This window comes from Anolis carolinensis, chromosome 5 (assembly GCF_035594765.1).
Source record: "Anolis carolinensis isolate JA03-04 chromosome 5, rAnoCar3.1.pri, whole genome shotgun sequence".
NCBI classification, from domain to species: domain Eukaryota; kingdom Metazoa; phylum Chordata; class Lepidosauria; order Squamata; family Dactyloidae; genus Anolis; species Anolis carolinensis.
In genome coordinates this window covers 98,222,408-98,242,168 of record NC_085845.1, presented here as the reverse complement: position 1 = coordinate 98,242,168, position 19,761 = coordinate 98,222,408, and the positions used below count along the sequence as shown (strand labels likewise).

The window sequence follows — 19,761 nt, the reverse complement described above, 5'->3', positions numbered from 1 at the left end:
CATTTTTTTCTGGCTATGGCCCTGAAGTTCACAGTTATCTTTTAGACAGCTTCTGCAAAATAGCTATGATTTGGGTCTCCCTTAATAGAAATTCCAAATACAGGCAGTTCCCACGTTACAAACAAGATAGGTTCTGTAGGTTTGTTCTTTAGTTGAATTTGTATACAAGTCAGAACAGGTACATTTTTTCAGTGTAACCCCAAATTTTGACTTGTTGTGGACACAAGGATTGATGCTAAAGCTTAATTGGAGACACCTTTCCCCCTTCTCTCAGGAGTGAATTTCCTCTCCCAAGAATAGATTCTCTCATTTTCTGTTGTCTCACCCCCATTCTTAACTATGAGTTATTTTTAAGTTGAATATTTTTAACTCGGGGACTGCTGGTATTCCAAAACCCGAAACCTTTTGCCACCTGCATCCACCTTCGGGAAAGGAGACTAGTCATAGATTCAGTGCCCAATGAGTTCTTATTGAAGGAGCCCTGATTTTAGAAAGAAAAAGGGAGAAACTCTGGAGGACTGAGCTTACACGAGCTTCCAATCTTTCCTTTCGCCTAGCCAATGGTGGCATGTAGCAAAGTGGGCACCCTGGAAGTGGCCGTATGGATGATTGTGATGCAACCCCATTGGTTGCTGCCTATATTGAGCCCAGAGATTCGAGAAAATCCCCTGCCTCTTAGCTACCTTGCTAAAAGGGTGAAAAATGTGCTGACAACTAAGGAAGTGTCTTCTCCCCATCAGTGTAGCCGTTTTGTCCTTGCCCAAGAACATTTAGAACTGGTATACTATTCAGTGCTGGTGAAAGGCTCCCTGGGTCTTTGAACTCAGTTGACTTCCATTGAGAGTGAGAAATCCAAGATTTTCAGCTGACTGCAATCCTGATGATTTTCATCCTTTTTGTTGTTCTAGTTAATTTGGTAAACATTTTACAGGATAAATTACAATTACTCTATAAGTGTAAATAGAATGCAGTTTCAGATGACAATTCATTTTCTTGATGCATGTTGACTGGTGTCTAATGTATTGTCCAAAATTCAGATCTAATATATTTTTCTGCATTCATTACTTGTCGTATCAATAAGTTTAGGCTTTTCAAACTTGAGTTAAACTTTATATCCAAGTAGGTTATGGTCGTGACTGTTTCTGTTAATGTAATACACTATTGTATTGTTTCTGGTCATCGTCCATCCCATCCCCCCCCCCCTCCCAAATTATTTGATGGCCAATACATAAGATGCATGTGCTCCTGGAGTAGCATATCATGAAGCATTTTGGAGTTTTCTTTTTAGGATGGAACATATGAAAACTTTTGTTTGTACACATTTTTATTTCCCAAATAAGCAGGGCACTGAATGGAGTACTTTATGTTGCTTAGTAACTTTATGTTAAGTATTTACCATAAGTACTTTATGATGCTGAGACCCGTTCAGGGTGAGAAGAGTGGGGTAGAAATATAGTAAATAAATAAATTGTAGAAAATATGTTTGAATATGCAAGTAAGCAGGGCATATATTTTTTATTTTTCCAAATGTATGGTGTGGGGTTTGAGGGAGAGTGGACAAAAACATTATCTTCCCCCCTTCCATGATTACAAAATTTTCCAGAAATGTTACTTCTGTAGCCACTACTAATATTAGGAATTCATCTGTTGTCATAACTGTACGTTCGAGTACATATGGGGTATTTCTATTCTATTGGTTTTATTATTAGCTGCTTTGAGTCTTTTTTTAGAGAGAAAAAGCTGGATACATATAAAAATAATAATAAAATCTGGAAATTATGATTCCTTATCTGCTTAACAGAAACGTGTCTATAGGAACTAGATCTAACAAAAGAATGACTTCTATCCTGAGTGTATTAAAATAGGTAGCATTATATTACTTAAATCAACAATTGTTTAATAACTTCATTTCAGAAATGTTACTACTAAATATCTTTGTCTACTTAATATTTTCATAAGGCTGTTCTGTTTCTAAACTGCAGGTTTTTTTTTTAAAAAAATAGCATATTTTTCTTATATAGGATGAGGAGAATTGCTTACAAATGGTAGAGGAAGTTATGGCAGAACTCCAGCAGCTTAAGGAAAGGCAGAATGTTAATAAAAATGAAGTTACCAAGGCACAGAATCAAGTCGACGAATCAAGGAAGATATTGCTAACACTAAATAGGTAATTGATGCTCTTAACCAATTTGAAATCTGGATATTTGAAACTCTGCCCATAGTTTGGAGGGATAGTTTTGTTAGATTATTGCAGAAGTATTTAATTTGAACATTTTCTTATTCAAGTTTTACAGTCCTGTATGAGTGATGGTGAAGTTCTGGCTCCTGAGAGTTGTGGCAGAAAATGTGTGCAGATATAGGAGGTTGTCACATGGTTCTAGTTTGTGACTTTGGATGTGATGAAAAAGGGTCAAGAGCAAATGTGTGAATGACTTCATGTGTGGCAGCTGGTCACCACTGAGCTTTGTCTGCACCTGATGCCTACAAGTCCTTCTGTTAAAATGGAAGAGCAGAGAGCATGTATACAATGCAATACAGCATCTATTAATTACCCAAATTAAAATTATCAGATTGGGTGTAACACAGGTCTGTGTGTAAAAAAAAGCAGGATACATTTCCAAGATTTTTGTCATTTATGGGTAACAACATGAGGGGGGGGGGGGAGAGAGAGGCATCAGCAATAAAAGGACCATATATGTTAGATTCAGTTAAAGCCTCAGTTGCTTTAGGTTGGAAGGACCAAAAGAAATGGGACACAAAAACATGGTATAAATACTTAGCGGATAATAACAATAACAACAACAACAACATCCTATCTCCCCAAAGGGACTTGGGGTCGCTCACATGGAGACCAAGCCCAGCAATACACAATAAAATACAACCACATAAATACATTAAAACATAGGCATAAATATAATATATATTAAGACATACTCCAAACCGATATCTAATAGCCAGATGCAGTGAGCATATTCAACTGGAGGCAAGGCAACTGTTATATGTGTACAGTATCTTGTAAACCTCTACTGAATGGTCCAGAAGAAGTGCAGTAGCTGGGTATAGGTGGAGGTAAGGGACTACCTCCAAGCCTACATTAGCAAAACGAAAAGTTACTACAGGATGGGCCAAATCAGAAAGTCATGGGAGGCAAAATGGAAAGGCTTAAGTTACAGAATAAAGGGGAAAGACAAATATAATGAACTAGCTTTGCCCAGCCACGCGTTGCTGTGGCTTATGGGAATCTTTTGATGGCCAGATGGAATAGCAGTGAATAGCCTTGCAGTCTCAAAGCCTGGCCGTTTTCTGGAGTAGCTGGAGCTTTTTGTTGTAGAGGCATGGATGAGGGGTTGTGCTGCCAAGTTTAGTGTTTCTGGGATGTGTAGTTTTGTTGTTTTGTCCTAGGCCGAAATTTCATTACCCTTTTATATATATATAGATTAAACCTCATGATCGAGATTATCCTCGTGATCGAACAATCTTAATAAATACAACAAAATTTGTAAACTGTTCCCGGGGAGGTGAGGGAGGGAGAAAGAGGGGGAATAATTTAAATATGTATAACCAATGGAAAATGTTTGGATGTTTGTATAATTTTGTGTAGCACTATTTACAATAATTTTGAAAATAATTTTAAAAAAACATTTCTTAAATAAGGTTTAAAAAGCAATAAAAGAACCATTTATAGTTTAAATGAGACATAGAGGAGTCTGGAATAGCATCTTTTAATTGTTCTGAACGCTTCCCCAACCTGATTTAGCTCTATGTGATGTCTTTCTTTAGACTGGGAAGCTTCTCCAAGTGGAGAGGGGGGCTGACCTGGGGAGCACATGGCTGCTCCCAGCAGGGCTTTTGCAGTTGGAGTGGGGTGGGGGGACCTGTAGCAGCCAACCAATGGCATCTTCATACTTTGGCAGCTCTGGAAAGCTGGGCATTGTCCTAATGAGAACACCTAAGACTGCTCCCTTGGTGCTTGGCAGACTGATCAAGGAAGATTGACGAGCCGTCCTGCAGATTAAGATCTTGGAGCGAGGCTCTGCTCTTGGTCCCGCCGCCATCACAGGTGCGGTTGGCGGGGACAAGAGACAGGGCTTTTTTGGTGGTGGCTCCACAGCTGTGGAACTCTTGCCAAGGGAGATTAGGGAAGCCCCTTCCCTCATGTCTTTCAGGAAGCAGCTGAAGACCTGGCTGTGGGATCAAGCATTTGGCCCATCCTAAGATATGAACTGATATGACCTAATGGATTCTATGAATTAATATTGATTCGAATTCGGACTGGCTCTGACTTTTGCTCGAAACTTCCCCTTTTGTAATGGTCACATGGTTTTAATTGTTTTAATTTGATTTGGATGCCGGCTTTTGTCCATGTTTTATGTTTGGTTTTTGCTGCTTGTTGTATTGTATGTGGCATTTGATTCTGCCATTGTATAAAACCGCTCTGGGTCCCCCAGGGGAGAAGAGTGGTATATAAATTAAATAAATAAATAAGATTTTATTGGGGGGGGGGGGGCATTTTTACATGACACACTTAGGGAATAAAGGCATTCCGACAGTGTGTTGCAACACACAGTTTGGAACACTGTGCTATAAAGCCAAGGGCTTATTCATGTTTATTGAAATAAAACATATTCATCAATACACGAACTGAGATCCCATTCAACTCCAGCAGAGCAGAAAGGCCCGCCACTCTAGCAGCAACCACCCTCCAGAGACAACTGGATACCATTTCAGTTCTTTTTACTTGACTCTAAGAGCCAGTGCATAGCGGGAGAGGTGGCTTGGGAAATCTCTTGTGATTTTTAGCAACTCCACAAAGCTACCTCCTTCCCTGGCAGGAGTGTGTGCAGGCTACAGGTGGCAAGTTGACTGTACTTCACCTCCACTACCTTTCCACTGGTGCTTGTGAATGCCTTGATGTGTTATGAACCCCTCTGAACCTTCAAAGGAGAACTTCAGAGGAATCCATGCCACTGATGGACATTTACAACAGGGTTATAAACTAGCATCATTTGGTCTATTTATTTAGAGAAAAGAGCTGGAACCACAATTAAAGAGTGATAGTGTTGTAGTTTGCTGTAGATAGTTGGGGGATTTGAGGCCTGGGAATAAGTAAACAAAGTAGGCTGGGGGACTGAGAAGTAGGACGAGTTGTTGATAGGGATATTAGCAATGCTGTTTGCAAGCTCAGAAGCAACTTTCTCTCCATCCTGTATTAATCTGAATAATAAAGGAATCTGTTTTCCAAGCTTGCTAGTGAGTGGATTTCGTCCTAGGGATCTGCAGCTCAGGACATGATGCACAAGTGGCAGAATTGTCAATTCACAGGACTATATGATCACTTTGACACAATAGGATAATGGCCCTGTTGAGTAAATAAAAACAGTTTAGTGCCCTATGCTGTTATACTGAATATCCTTTTTGCTCCATCTGTTCCAGTTCTCATTAGGCTTGTGTGGTGGATCATAAATTCTGAATTTTGAAGGGAAATCTTCAAAATCTAGAATTAATGGAGACATCACATAAATAAATACCATTTGTAAAAAGGCAAAAAATATAAAAGTGAAACAATTTAAAACAATATAAAAGAACAACAATATGAAACATAAAAGTACTACATAAAACAATTGGCATTTAGGTCGTGCCTATTAAAATTCAATACCATTAAAATAAAATTATTTAGCTAAGATGATTTTTTTTATCATGTCAGAAGCGAATTGAGATAAGTCGCTTCTGGTGTGAGAGAATTGGCTGTCTACAGAAATGCTGCCCAGGGGACCCCCTGATTTTACCATCCTGCTGGGAGGCTTCTCTCATGTCCCTGCATGGGAAGCTAGAGCTGACAGATGGGAGCTCACCCAGTCTTGCAGATTCGAACCTTCAACCTTCAGGTCAATAGTTCAGCTGGTGACTTATTAATTAGTGCTAACCATACAATTCAAAAAATACTTAGAAATTATTTTTATAAAGGAAAGACTTGTCAACCCAGGCTTAAACCCTAAATGAGAATAATAGTAAATTGACATACTTTTTAGCTTTGAGAGTTGAAATATCAATGTTAAGCTTTGTATCTTGTTTCTTTGTTTCACTGACAGAGAGTTGGTGACTCTACAAAAGGAAGCAGTAGTGATTGAGACCTCGCTGGAACAGAAAAAATTAGAAAGACATAATAGGCTTCTTGAATGCAAGCTTGAAGACATAAAGATAAACCTTGTTTTGGGATCTTTAGATGACATTAGTGAAATTGAGGTATAACATGGATGTTTTCTTGCAATAAATGATAGCAGTTGTTGAGTTTGTGCGTAAATGTATAAACTTCTTGATAAAACTAAAGTTTCATCCTACTACAGTAATACATCCTATTACTGCTACAGTTGGATGCTGAGAGCACATATTGACAGAACAATTATGACAACATGTAGGCCCAGTGAGTGGTTTTTTCTTTGTCTGTTGCTGTGTTCTTTTGTTAAGCAAATTGCATCAGATTGAAGAAAGTTATATACTTTCTTGGTAAAAGGAGAGACTGCAGAAAGTTGACAATATAAAGACTGGTAGTCTTTATGGAGAATTGGAAAATGAATGACAAAAAATTGAACATAGATGGAAAGATGGTATTGGGAGAGAAGAGAGAATTAAATACTGTCTTGGCATGCTATTAAATTTGGTGGTTATTTCATGCTTTCAATTGGACTTTCATTGCAGTTGGGACCTGATACTGAAAGTAGTGAAAGAACTGCTGATATCTATGAAAGGGAACAGTTAATTCAAATAGACTATAGCAGACTTTCAGAAGAATTAAAGGTAAGAACATCCACAGTCCCTATTTGTAGTATTACATTTCTTAGCATCTTTCCTTAACTTAATTTTTCAAAAGATTCAGTCTGATTTTACAGTTGTGGGTTGGTGTATGCCACCTCTCCTAGCGTAGCATTTCAGCAGAAATTGTTTGCTTGACTTTCCTGCTGCACAAACTTTTGAACTTAGAGGTTCTTTATCATATATTGTAGTTAATCATCATTGAGGGTGTCCGCAATTTCCTCTCATGCCACTTGCAGTGGATATTTACTCCCAGCTCTCTTATAAGGGAAACTTTAGTTGGTGATAGTGAAAACTTCCAGTAGCAGCTTCAGGAACTGAAACGTGTTTATCATGATTGCTGCATGTGTCACAGTTCTGATGGGACCTCCCACTAGTGGCTATTTAAAAATGTGAAATATGCTACTGCATTTTACCACAAAGTCACACTTTTTCCCCTTTAAAAGGGGTGTGTGACTATTAAGTGGTAAAATATGGGAGGCCTATGGGACCTTCCCCTATTGGGAGCCAAAGGAGGCACCATAGGCCTCACCCTCTGGCAAGCTACAGGGCCTTCTTCAGCAAGCAACCAAAGGAGATTCAGTAGTTTTCGCTCACCCCTGGGTGAGTGAGCTTTCACCCATCCACACATCTGCCCTTCAGAATTACGGGGCTTCCCTTAGTTGGTAAACCCTATAGCTCCAAGGAACAGGCATGTGGGCAGCAGTGTGACTATGAGGACATTTTTTATCTTCAAATTTGGCACCCCAAAAATGGGGATGCGACTTACATGTGGTGGAGACTATTATGCAATGAAATACAGTACATTGAATCAGACAGTGATGGCGAATGACGTTAAGGATACTCAGCTTCTCAGATACATAGATAATCTGATGCGTAATATTTCCAGTTTTGCTTCCTTCATGAAAAACAGATTGCTTATAGATTGTATGTCTAATTCAGATGACCTGCTCAGAACCTCTGCTTGCAAATAACACCATGCCCATATAGATATTGTAGTTCGTGGTTCTCTTCCAGATACCTTTTTAGAAAGTTTTATATTATTTTTTCATTGCTAATATGCCTATTGTATTAATTCTCCCCTGTACAAATAAAAATCAAAATCTGAGTTTATAACCTTAGGATGAGTGCCATGCGCCACATGCAGCACAGCAGGGATGCATCAATATGTTTTGTGATGATCTACTGTACACCTTACCACCTACCCATTTCAGAAATTCAAGATGGTTTTTAGAGTCCCAGAAATATTTCCCCAATGTTCTTACAGCTCTATTTTGTGTTACAACTAGGACTTGCAGTCTAATAAAAAGATTGAGGCTCAACTAGAAAAACTTCGGCAGGAAATAGCATCTAAAGAAGATGTTTTAGGAAAAACAGTTGCACCAAATATGAGAGCACTTGACAGATTACATGTTGTTACCAATAGATTTCAAGAATCCGTTGATGGTAATAGCCTTTCTGATTCATAGCAATAATTTTGTAAGATGCAGATAATACTTGGTTGCCAATTGTTGCCTTAGCAAATTAGTTTCAGTCTAGCCTATTATGTATGTGCTTATTTGTTGATCTCTTAAAACTTGAACTTGTAGCCATGTGATCATTGTATTATGCAGCGAAATCCAAAAACATACTAGTGCAATATTATAGTATTATCAATACTTCAGAAAGCTTTCTAATTGTAGCTTTCCATGTTTCAATTGCAATGTTTGCAAGGCAATTCCATTGATTTTCATTTGTCACATTAATCTAAGTAATACCCAATAAAGGTAGTGTGTGTCATATTATTGAATAAAAATGCATGTTTAGTCCTCTCAAAGGGATGGGTATTTATTTGTACATATTTTCTGTTATATTGGAAGAAGCAGACAGAAGAATTGGTTTTCTTTCTTTTCCAGTGAATTTGGGTTTCAGGTTCATAGTCCTACACAGATATTATTATTTGATAAATTCCAAATGGAAAAGAAATTATCACCCAATTTCACTGAAGAGCAATTAATTGAAACCGTTATTTAATTTTATGTTATGTTCAATCAGAACCTTATAATACATAGGAGGAATTTGGTCTTTGTACAGATTAAACGTGCCATATGTGCTACTTAAATGTATGTATTTCTGTTTCCAGGGTTCTTTCTGATAAATACTATTTTTGTGTTTGCAAGCTAAGTTTAGATAAGATGTTTTAATATTGGTTCTAATATCTAACAGTTTAGTATTCTACTAAATCCAGTTGAATAATCTTTTTATAGTGTTTGAGGCTCATAGAAAAGAGGCCAAATTATGTAGGCAAGAATTTGAGAAAGTGAAAAAAAAGAGGTATGAGCTGTTCAGCCAGTGCTTTGAGCATATGTCAGTAACTATTGATCAGATCTACAAGAAGCTCTGCAGAAACAGTAGTGCTCAGGTGTGTACATTTAAAGATATTTCATTAGAGTTCATAAATATAAAAAGTTGTCAGTTTATCTATTTCCACTGTGTATTTATTTCTATCCTGTAATATTCCTGAATGATGTACATCTTGAAAGTTGATAAATACCAATAATCATAATGGTTGGGTACTTTAGAAGTTGTCATGCCAGAAGTAATGTTTCCAAACTCTGGTTAAATATAGGCTGACAAAAAAAAAATACAACCGCAGTGTGTAACAGAGATGTTCCACAATAACATTAAACAGAGGCAGGAGTTAAAACTAAAAACACAAGCCACAAAATCCATTTTAAAGACATTTGACATCTAAAAAGACTTGGGGTTTTTATTTTGTGTGTGTGTGTATCTGACACTGAAGAAAACAAAGAACCGGCCAAGCGTCTCTAAGGTAAGGCATTTCACACCTAGAGAATGCTGTGGGCTCTCTCGCTTTCTCATAGCTAGGGATGTAATTCACTTAATTTGTTCCCATGGGAAATAATGATTAGGCCCTTAATATCTGCTTCAGTTTGCTTCCAGGACTACCCATAGTTCTTCTTTGTGGTCTCTGTGAGTGCAAACCAATGGGTTAACAGTGCTTGCGCTATGCAATTTGGAACCTTCTAGAGCTCTAAAGTACATTTTTTTGCGGTAGCCCAGCCCACCATCCTGATGATATATAATGGGGGGCAGTGCCATTGCCTCAGCTCTTTTCTTTTCGTCGCCTCAGTAACAAGAGAAAGAACCATGACGCATTAGTATTGTTAGGTTTAGGCCTAATACTGTATTCAAATAGCTTTCAGTAATAGATTAGATAGTTTTACGATCCTTTTGCTATTGGGGCTTCCATTTAGCCCTGATAGTCAGCTAGACTAGTTTTTTTGTGTTTTTGTAAGCCTGCAAACCTCTCAAAATTCCTATATATCTGGATTCAGAGAGGCATACTTGGATGTCAACCACATTGTTTAAATGATGTGCAGGCTATAAGGCTAAAATGCTTAGTCTGCTTTGGTGAGGCACACATGCCAAAGATCTGGCAAACCTGCAAAATTTGCCAGATCTTCACACCAGCAGCCAGGAAAAACAGAGCAAAGCCTGAAAGCAGCCCTGTATGAGATCACCCTTGAATATAAGCCTTCCTCCTCTTGTCTCTAAAGCTCCTAAAATTCTCTCTGTGCCATCCATCAGACTTTGCACATCTGCTAAGGCCACATCTGATCCTCCATTGGTGGAGGCTTCCATCCCATGCCCAAACACAATCACTTGAATGAGACATCCATGAGTTCAGCTGTTGAAAGGGCTCTCAAGCCAGAACAGTTAAGTTCCTTTCTTCCCGCTAATAGTTTTCCTCTGCAAAATCATGCTTTCTTAGATCAATTGGCATAAGACTAGTGTTTCAGAATACCATAGACCTTGATAATGTGGGAGAAGAATGATAGACAGATTAGATATACTGGTATACAGGACTGGTCTGGACTTAGTCATCATAATCAAGAAGGGGATTCGTGTGTTTAAAATAGCTTATCTGTTTTCATCCAGAATTTCTTTGCAGCCCTTATTTGGAAGACATTTAAGTTGCATTTTACATTTATGAAAACCAGTAAATGTTAGCATTAATTTAAGCTTGCAGTCTAAAAGTGGTTTTTTTTGCTGCAAACTGAGAAAAGGTCCTTATGTGTTTTAGGCTTTTCTTAGCCCTGAAAATCCTGAGGAACCTTATTTGGAAGGTATTGGTTTTAACTGTGTTGCTCCAGGGAAACGATTTATGCCAATGGACAACCTGTCCGGTGGTGAGAAATCGGTAGCAGCTTTGGCGCTTGTGTTTGCAATGCACAGGTAAGAAGGATGCAGTTTCAAGGATAGATTTTGCTCAGTATTTTTTTTAAATAGAATGTTATTTTATTTACATATTTGTTAATGTGGCTCTTCTTTTTGCCAGCTTCCATGTATTTCAGCTTGTACATCAATAGTATTTTAGTATTCATGTGAATTGTATTTTTATGCTGTAGGTTCCAGTCAGTAGGGCCTATGATAGCTTAAATATTTTCATTTTTTTAGAACAAGGATGAGATAATCCTGTCACTCCTCCTCAACAGGAGTGAAAAATGCAGTGCCTGATTACTGCAGTGCAGCAGTAATTCAAAATTGTTCATTCCACCTGATGAAGCAGGCACATACTGTATTCATTTTTATAAAACTGTTCTTACAAAGCATTCAGAAATATACAGAACATACTAAAACATGACCTTTTAGATAAGCACAAAGTTAAAGATACTACCTTCATTTTTAATAAATCTGTTTAATTGTATTTATCTTTCCTCCCTCTAGTTTTAGACCGGCTCCCTTTTTCATTCTGGATGAAGTTGATGCAGCACTAGATAACACAAACATTGGCAAAGTAAGTTACCTGTATCTCCTTTATGTTAAAGAAAAACAAACCAAGCATACTGCTCTAAAGGAGAGCAGACCTTTCTGTGTTCTTTTTTACATCTTGCTTTCCTGATTAAAATCCAAGGTGATATACAATTAAAAGGAAAATCAAATAAATTGTTGTAAAATATTAACATGTGTAATATTGTTTGTATAAAATAACTTAGTGAGTTAAAGTAATAAAATGTTTCCTATTCTGATTTTTTTCTGTACTTTATGTTGTGGAACAGAAAATGCAGTTGGGGAAATGCAGCACAGAATAGATAAAGGGGCAGTACAGGAACAGCGAGCTAATCTAAATGAATTCAAGTCAGACTGGAAGAAGGCAAATGTCCCCATCTTCCAAAAAAAAAAGGAGGGGGCACCCAAATAATTACCTCCAATTAAAGATTCTAGGCCACATACAGTAATTAAACAAACAAGGAATGTAATACAGTAGAGTCTCCCTTATCCAAGCCTCGCTTATCCAAGCCTCTGGATAATCCAAGCCATTTTTGTAGTCAATGTTTCCAATATATCGTGATATTTTGGTGCTAAATTCGTAAATACAGTAATTACAACATAACATTACTGCGTATTGAACTACTTTTTCTGTCAAATTTGTTGTATAACATGAAGTTTTGGTGCTTAATTTGTAAAATCATAACCTAATTTGATGTTTAATAAACTTTTCCTTGATCAGCCCTTATAATCCAAGATATTCGCTTATCCAAGCTTCTGCCGGCCCGTTTAGCTTGGATAAGTGAGACTCTACTGTAGTTACAAATAGTCAACACAGGTTTCTCAAAACCAAGAAATATCATATGAAGCATCTCTTTTTTTGATAGAGTTACAAGTTTGGTAGATGAAGGGAATGCTGTGGATGTAGCATATTTCAATTTCAGTGAGGCCTTTGACAACATTTCCCATGACATTCTGATGAAGAAGCTAATAAAATGTGGGTTAGACAAGGCTTCTGTTGCATTGACTGGTTATTTGTTAATTAGCCGACCTCAAAGATTGGCTCCCAATGGCTCCTCATCCTGGAGAGAAGTGACCACAGGATTTTGTCCAGGATCCAGTGCTATTCAATATCTTTATCAATTATTTGGATAATGGAGGCATGCTTATCAAATTTGCAGGCTACACCAAATTGGAGGGATAGCTAATGCCCCAGATTACAGGATTAGTTAAACAGTTAAAAACAGTTCAGCACCTCCTAACCCGTTCTTTATAAACTTTCTGTTTTAAAAACCTGTGTAAATAAAAAGGGAAGTCATTCCAGAGTCTAGGTGAAACCACTGAGAAGGCCTTTTGTGCATTAGGGGATTTTTGCTGTGTACTCTGTTGTTCCCATTCGCCCGATAAATACCTGTTTCAAATCTTTTCCTCCTGGTAATTGAGTGCCCATGAAAATTAACAACCTCACATTTGTGCAATGTGTTTTAATTTGATGTACACTAAATCAAATAATCCCTGTTTTGCAATTTTTCTCCCTTCCCAGGTATCAAGCTTCATTAGGCAGCAGTCCCAAGAACAGTTCCAGATCATAGTTATTTCTCTAAAGGAAGAGTTTTATTCTAAAGCCGATGCTCTAATTGGAGTCTGCCCTCAGGTATATATAACTTAATATAACTTATAATAATACAGTATAATCAAAGCTGAACAAACTAACAAAGGAAACCATACCAAACAATACCCTGATTTATCTTCCACACTCATATTTAAAAACATTAAAATTGACTTCCCACTCTCTGAATCAAAGACATCTATATAAGAATATAAGAATCTTCTCATCACAATGTAACTCAATCAAAATCCACAGACTTCATCTTCTTTCTTAATAAAAGACGATGGTCTTTTAACAAACTCTCCAAAGATTTATCAATTTCTGAGCATAGAGCATGCCTTGCTGCCAAAGCTTATATAGTGAAACAATTTATAGAGTTCTGAACTTTTATTTGCTTATTATTAGGAAACTAGCTGTGCCCTGCCACGCGTTGCTGTGGCTTATGGGAATCATTTGTTGACCAGGTGGAATAGCAGTGAATAACCTTGCAACCTCAAAGCCTGGCCGTTTTCTTCTTACGTGAAACCTTGTTTGGTGAACTGGAGTACAATGGAATAGGCTTGCTGCTTGGAAGGCTGGGTACTTGCGTTCTAGAGGAATGTTTTTTTGACCAATTCGAATTTATTTATTTATTTACTATATTTATACCCCGCTCTTCTCACCCCAAAGGGGACTCAGAGCGGCTTACAAATTATGGCAAAATTCAATGCCACATTATACATACAAATAATAAATGTAACATTTCAAATTATAAAACACTTAAAACATATAAATGCAATAAAACAGATTAAAAACATAGTTTTCCAATCACGCTCCCCCCACAGGCCAAACATAAGCCTGCTAGTAAAAATGGCCTTATGTGTTATTACCATGGAGTAAGGTGATATATGCTAGTGTAAACGGCTACAGGATTAGGGTACAGGTGCCATGATTTTAAAACGCAAGATCTTAAAATGCAGGAGGGCTGAGGTTTAGATTGTGAAATAAAGTATTTGATATCAGTACTCAACGTCCAGTTTAGAGTGGAATTCAATGACCAGGCCACAGTGATTAAACCCAATTAAAACTTGAATGGACAATAATCAAAAGAACTCTTGGATGAAATCTAAGGCCAAATGGAGAGGGTCTTCAGGAGCAGTCTGGCTGGCTTCGGCCCAGAAGGGCCGTGCGCTGGCAGCACCGGTGGCGGCGAAGGCAGCAGAGAGACAATAGAAAAGACCCCATGCTACAGGCCAGTGGCCCTAGATGTACTGAGGCCACTGGCCTTGTGATCTCCTCGTGGGTAAGCTCAGGACTGAGTAAGGCAGCAAAGCTAGGTGGCAAATACTCAGACCCCAGGGTCTCTCCTGCAACAGGGCCCAACAGAGCTCTCCTAGGCCTCTAGGTCAGTCCTTTTATGTTCTCCTCTTGGAAGCTCGTGGGTCAGCTAGATAGAATGAGGGTGTGGCTGCAGGTCTCCTTACACTGAATAGCCTCGCTGCTTCAAAGCCTGGCCGCTTTCTATATAGGGACATCCTTCCTTGGGCAGTTTGAATGGGACGGAGTAGCCTCGTGGCTTCAAAATCTGAGGGTTTTCTATCTAGAGGAAATCTTTGTTGGTCAGGTTGAACAGCAATTAATAGTCTCGGTGCAGGAAGTATGTATGTTGCAATTAGTCACCTTGATTGGCATGTTATGGCCTTGCAGCTTCAACGCCTGCATACTTCCTGCCTGGAGGAATCCTTTGTTGGGAGGTGTTAGCTGGCCCTGGCTGTTTCCTGTCTGGAATTTCCGTTTTCAGAGTGTTGCTCTTTATTTACTGTCCTGATTTTAGAGATTATATTGTCCTGTATTGTTATAACACAGTAATTATTATATATTATATTTGTAATCTTATATTATCTGCTTAGAACTGGATTATATGAAGCCCCTTCTACACAGCTGTATAAAATCCACACTGAACTAGATTATATGGCAGTGTGGACTCAAGATAATCCAATTCAAATCAGATACTGTGGATTATCCTGCCTTGACATTCTGAGTTATATAGGTGTGTGGTAGGGCCTTGAGTCTACACTGCCATATAATCCAGTTCAAATCAGATAATCTGTATTTTATAGGCAATGTGGAAGAGGCCTGAGTGAAGAGGCCCTGAACTCCATTGTGGCTGAGTGGGTTGCTAGGAGACGAAGTGGGTGGGGCCTACCCTTCTAACTGGCAGCTAGGGGAAAAAACGGTTTTTCCTGGTACTCTAATTTGGACTTTATTTTTCTAGGTTTTTTTGTTTGAAATATTTTGGATGATTATGTCCTTTGTGGCCAAATTTGGTGTGATTTGGTTCAGTGGTTTTGTTGTTTACTCCATAGTAAAACGCACATTACATTTTTATATTTATAGATAATAGTAAAATAAATCCCGTTTGAAATGAATTTGAAGTTGAAAAATGTTTTGTATCAAATTCTGTATAATCTTCCTGTACTTTTTTTAGTTTTGTCACAAGTTGACCATATATTATAAAAGGTACCTTGAAATATTTCAAATTGCCAGCAGAGGTTCTATACATCTTAGTTTTCTTAAAGTCAAATAACACCTGTCTATATATTAATTTTTACATCCTCATTATATCAGACAAAATAGAAACTGAATTTCTAATGACATTGAGGGTTTGGGCAGTAGAAGTAAAGAGAAACATGTAAATAGCTGTACTTGAATATTATGGTAAGATGTTCTAACTAGTGATTATTTCCCTTTTCAGCAAGATGATGTTACGTTTAGCCAAGTTCTTACCCTGGATCTTACTCAGTATCCAGATCCTGAGAATGAAACACGACAAAAACGCAGAAAGAGCTCTCTGCTGAAATAAGGCGCTGAGGGTATTATTTGTGGTAGTTAAGAAATGTTGCCTTCACAGATTTGTAATTGCTAATGGGTTATGTTTACAGCTATGTTGTGGAAGATTTAGGGCGAGAATGTGTTGTTCAGCATTATGTTCTGTTGGAAAGTTAATAGCTAAACTCATGAGTGTAGTACTCCATGATGGTCTTTTTGCAAAAAAAAGAAAATGAACAGACGTCTGCCAATGGTGGAGAATCAGGGTTGGAGAAACGTCAAGACATGCTCTCATTCCATTCCCATGCCATTCCCTTCACTTACAGATTTACTACTATTAAGAGAGGTTTCAAATATATATTAGCAGATAATTGTACACAGAGCTTCAAAAGAGAAGCCATTTATGAAATGGGGGTATCTATAACAAGGAATAAGCACAATGGAAAGAGTTAAGCACACATATTAAAGCATATTTCCAAGTTTAAATGCCATTCCATCAGGTTATGGTGTTCCACAAAGGAGAAATCTGTTTTCAGCCCGATGATTACAGTACAAATCCTATCATTTTGGTGCTTTTCAACTGTATGTTCACTTTGATCCTTTAAATACTGGGACAGTGCCCTATGTTTAAAAATGCATAATTAGCAAAGAAACTCAAGACTCTGTTCATTTAGTACTGCATGTTTGAACATTGTCTAAAATGCATATTCTGTTTTTTGAATTAGTTCAATAAATTTTGTTCAATTTCATTTATAGTTTCCTATGTTCACTGAATCCTCTCCATGTAAAGAAAAAGTTATACAGTGTACTATAATCTTCAACCATTACTAGTTTTGAGCAATACTCTCCAGAAATAGCTGGACAACCCAGTATGCTGTCTATGCGAGGCAAGCTTCATACAATCCTAAAAGCTCATCTGTTAGGATTGTATCTGATGCTAACCAGAAACATTTAATTCTGTTAACACTCTTTTAAAATGTTTTGTTAGTTTTCCTCCCCCGTGAACCTCACATCAATAATAGGAAAGATTCTAGAGCAGATCATTAAAGAGATACTTAGAAAGGAATGCCCTGCTCACTAAAAGTAAACATGGGTTTCCCAAAAACAAGCCATGCCAAACTAACCTTATCTTGTTATTTGATAGAGTTAGAAGCTTGGTAGATGAAAGGAATGCTACTAATGTAGCATATATCAATTTCAATATGGTCTTTGACAAGGGCCTCCATGACATTCTCACAAAGAAGCTGATAAAATGTGGGCTAGGCAATGCTACTGGTAGGTGGATTGGGAAGTGGTCAACTGGCGAAACACAAAGGGTGCTTCCCAATGGCTCCTCATCCTGGAGAGAAGTAACCAGTGGGGTGCCACAGGGTTCAGTCGTGGGTCCAGAGCTATTCAACATCTTTATCAACTACTTGGACGACAGAATAGAAGGCATGCTTATCAAATTTGCAGATGACACCGAAACTAATACCCCAGAGGACAGGATCAGAATCCAAAATGACCTTAACAGATTAGAAAGCTAGGTCCAAATTAACAAAATGAATTTCAACAGAGAGAAATGTATGGTACTACACTTTTACAATAAAAATGAAATGCACAGATAAAGGGTGGGTGACACCTGGCTTGAAAACAGTACATGTGCAAAAAGATCAAGGAGCCTTGGTAGATCATAAGCTATCAATAGCAGTATAGCATTGAGATCATAGTTCCATTCTATTCTGCCTTAATCAGACCTCACTTGGAATGCTCAATTCAAGAAGGATATTGACAACCTAGAATGTGTCTAGGGAAGGGCAATAAAGGTTTGGAAGCAAGAATCAAATTAAAAATAAACAGATCTAACAAAAAGAGGGGGGTTGGCATTACCAGATTTCCAAATGTATTTTGAGGTGTGCGTACTAACATGGGTGAAGGATTGGGCCACATTAGCGAAAAGAAAATTTTTGAATCTAGAGGGCTTCGACCTTTGCCAGGGGTGGCATGCATACCTCTGGTACCAAAAAACAAAAGGAGAAAAAAAATTCCAACCATTTTGTCGGGGTTGCATTACAGTAGAGTCTCACTTATCCAACATTTGCTTATCCAACGTTCTGGATTATCCAACGCATTTTTGTAGTCAATGTTTTCAATAAATCGTGATTTTTGGTGCTAAATTCATAAATACAGTGATTACTACGTAGCATTACTGCATACTGAACTACTTTTTCTGTCAAATTTGTTGTATAACATGATGTTTTGGTGCTTAATTTGTAAAATCATAATTTGATGTTTAATAGGCTTCTCCTCTCCTTATTATCCAACATATTAGCTTATCCAACGTTCTGCCGGCCCTTTTATGTTGGATAAGTGAGACTCCACCATACTTAAAGTATGGAAAAAGTACAAGTTAAGATTTTATAGTAAAACACTCCTTTGGCTTTCCCTGGTGGAAGCCCATCATAAAAGAGAGATCCCAAGGGAAAACTGGTACACCTATAAACATCTACTGACAAAACAGAACAACATGTGGTCTTTAAAAACTTTAGAGGAACTAAGAACAGGAGGTAGTAAGCTGACTTGGTTTCAATATATGCAGATCAAGGATAGCTATTAGGAAGACTTCGTACATCAAGAGCAAATATGGGATACAATAATAAGTAGAGAGAAAAAATAAGGATATTATACCAGAAACTCCTGGAGTGGAACACAGAAATGGAACTGATCAAAGAAAATATGATTAAGTGGACCTCCAATATAGGCCATTCCATCTCACTAGAGGACTGGGAGAAAGTATGGAAAACTAAAATAAAATATTCTAGATCAATAAAAGTAATAGAAAACTGATACAAGATGTTTTATCGCTGGTATCTCACACCCCAGCAATTGGCAAGGTTTGAACATGCCCACCTGTATTTTAGAATGTGCTTACGAATGTTGATGTAAACTAATAATTTTTAATCTGATTTATAATGTACTGTACAGTTTTTATATGTGTGTTTTATTGTAAGCCGCCCTGAGTCCCCTGTTGGGTGAGAAGGGCGGGATATAAATGTTGTAATAATGATAATAATAATAATTTATAAAAATCAAAATAATAAATGTTGGAAGTGCGGGGAGGAAGTGGGAACTTTCTTCCACTCTTAGTGGTCTTGCAAACCAATTATAAAATACTGGAAAATAATACATGAGCGCTCCCAGAAAATACTAAAATTGAAGTTCAAACTCAGGCCGGAATACTACTTACTAAACATCATAGACTTTGAAATAGGGAAAAATAAAGATAAAATATTCTACTATCTGACCTCCGCAGCTAGAACACTACTAGCCCAGAAATGGCGCACGAAAGAAATCCCGACATTAGACATATGGATTACTAAAATAATGGATTATATGGACATGGACTCCTTAACTTTTCTATTCCAGGACCAGAAAACCAGATGTTGAATGGACTGGTCAACATTTCAAGAATTTCTTCAGGAAAGAAAACTTAATATACAGACAGATTAATTTAACCATAGCATAGATCATGAGAATGTTAAGAAGAAAAACTCCCTGTGGAATGGACCAGAAGACAAACGCCCCCACCCCACCCCTTCACTTCCCTTACTATCCCCTTTTTCTCCCTCCCACACCCTCCCCCTTTTCCTCTTCTTTTTTTTTCTTTTTTCTCTTTCTCTCCTATCCCATCCCATCCCATCCCCGTCCAGATCCCTTCCGAATCATCCTATTCCAAATTTTTTTATTGTTCTGTTATTTAAAAACTAATGCAATAAATACGA

General features: G+C 37.7%; 1 protein-coding gene across 5 annotated transcripts in view; it reads left to right on the top strand.

The window, feature by feature from the left end:
* smc1b (structural maintenance of chromosomes 1B) overlaps positions 1 to 16,749 on the top strand; it is a 56,290-nt gene extending 39,541 nt beyond the window's left edge. For 3 of the 5 annotated variants that reach the window (XM_008111385.3, XM_008111384.3, XM_003221430.4), the window contains 9 exons: positions 2,022 to 2,167; positions 6,090 to 6,243; positions 6,697 to 6,795; positions 8,100 to 8,256; positions 9,057 to 9,211; positions 10,898 to 11,049; positions 11,542 to 11,611; positions 13,127 to 13,237; positions 15,927 to 16,749. In XM_008111385.3, the coding sequence (XP_008109592.2) occupies positions 2,022 to 2,167; positions 6,090 to 6,243; positions 6,697 to 6,795; positions 8,100 to 8,256; positions 9,057 to 9,211; positions 10,898 to 11,049; positions 11,542 to 11,611; positions 13,127 to 13,237; positions 15,927 to 16,034 (1,152 nt within the window). In that variant the 3' untranslated portion in view covers positions 16,035 to 16,749. Of the gene's footprint in view, positions 1 to 2,021; positions 2,168 to 6,089; positions 6,244 to 6,696; positions 6,796 to 8,099; positions 8,257 to 9,056; positions 9,212 to 10,897; positions 11,050 to 11,541; positions 11,612 to 13,126; positions 13,238 to 15,926 lie in introns of those variants that run through there. The other 2 variants (XM_008111388.3, XM_008111389.3) reach the window with 2 other exon arrangements.
* Positions 16,750 to 19,761: the final 3,012 nt, after the last annotated feature.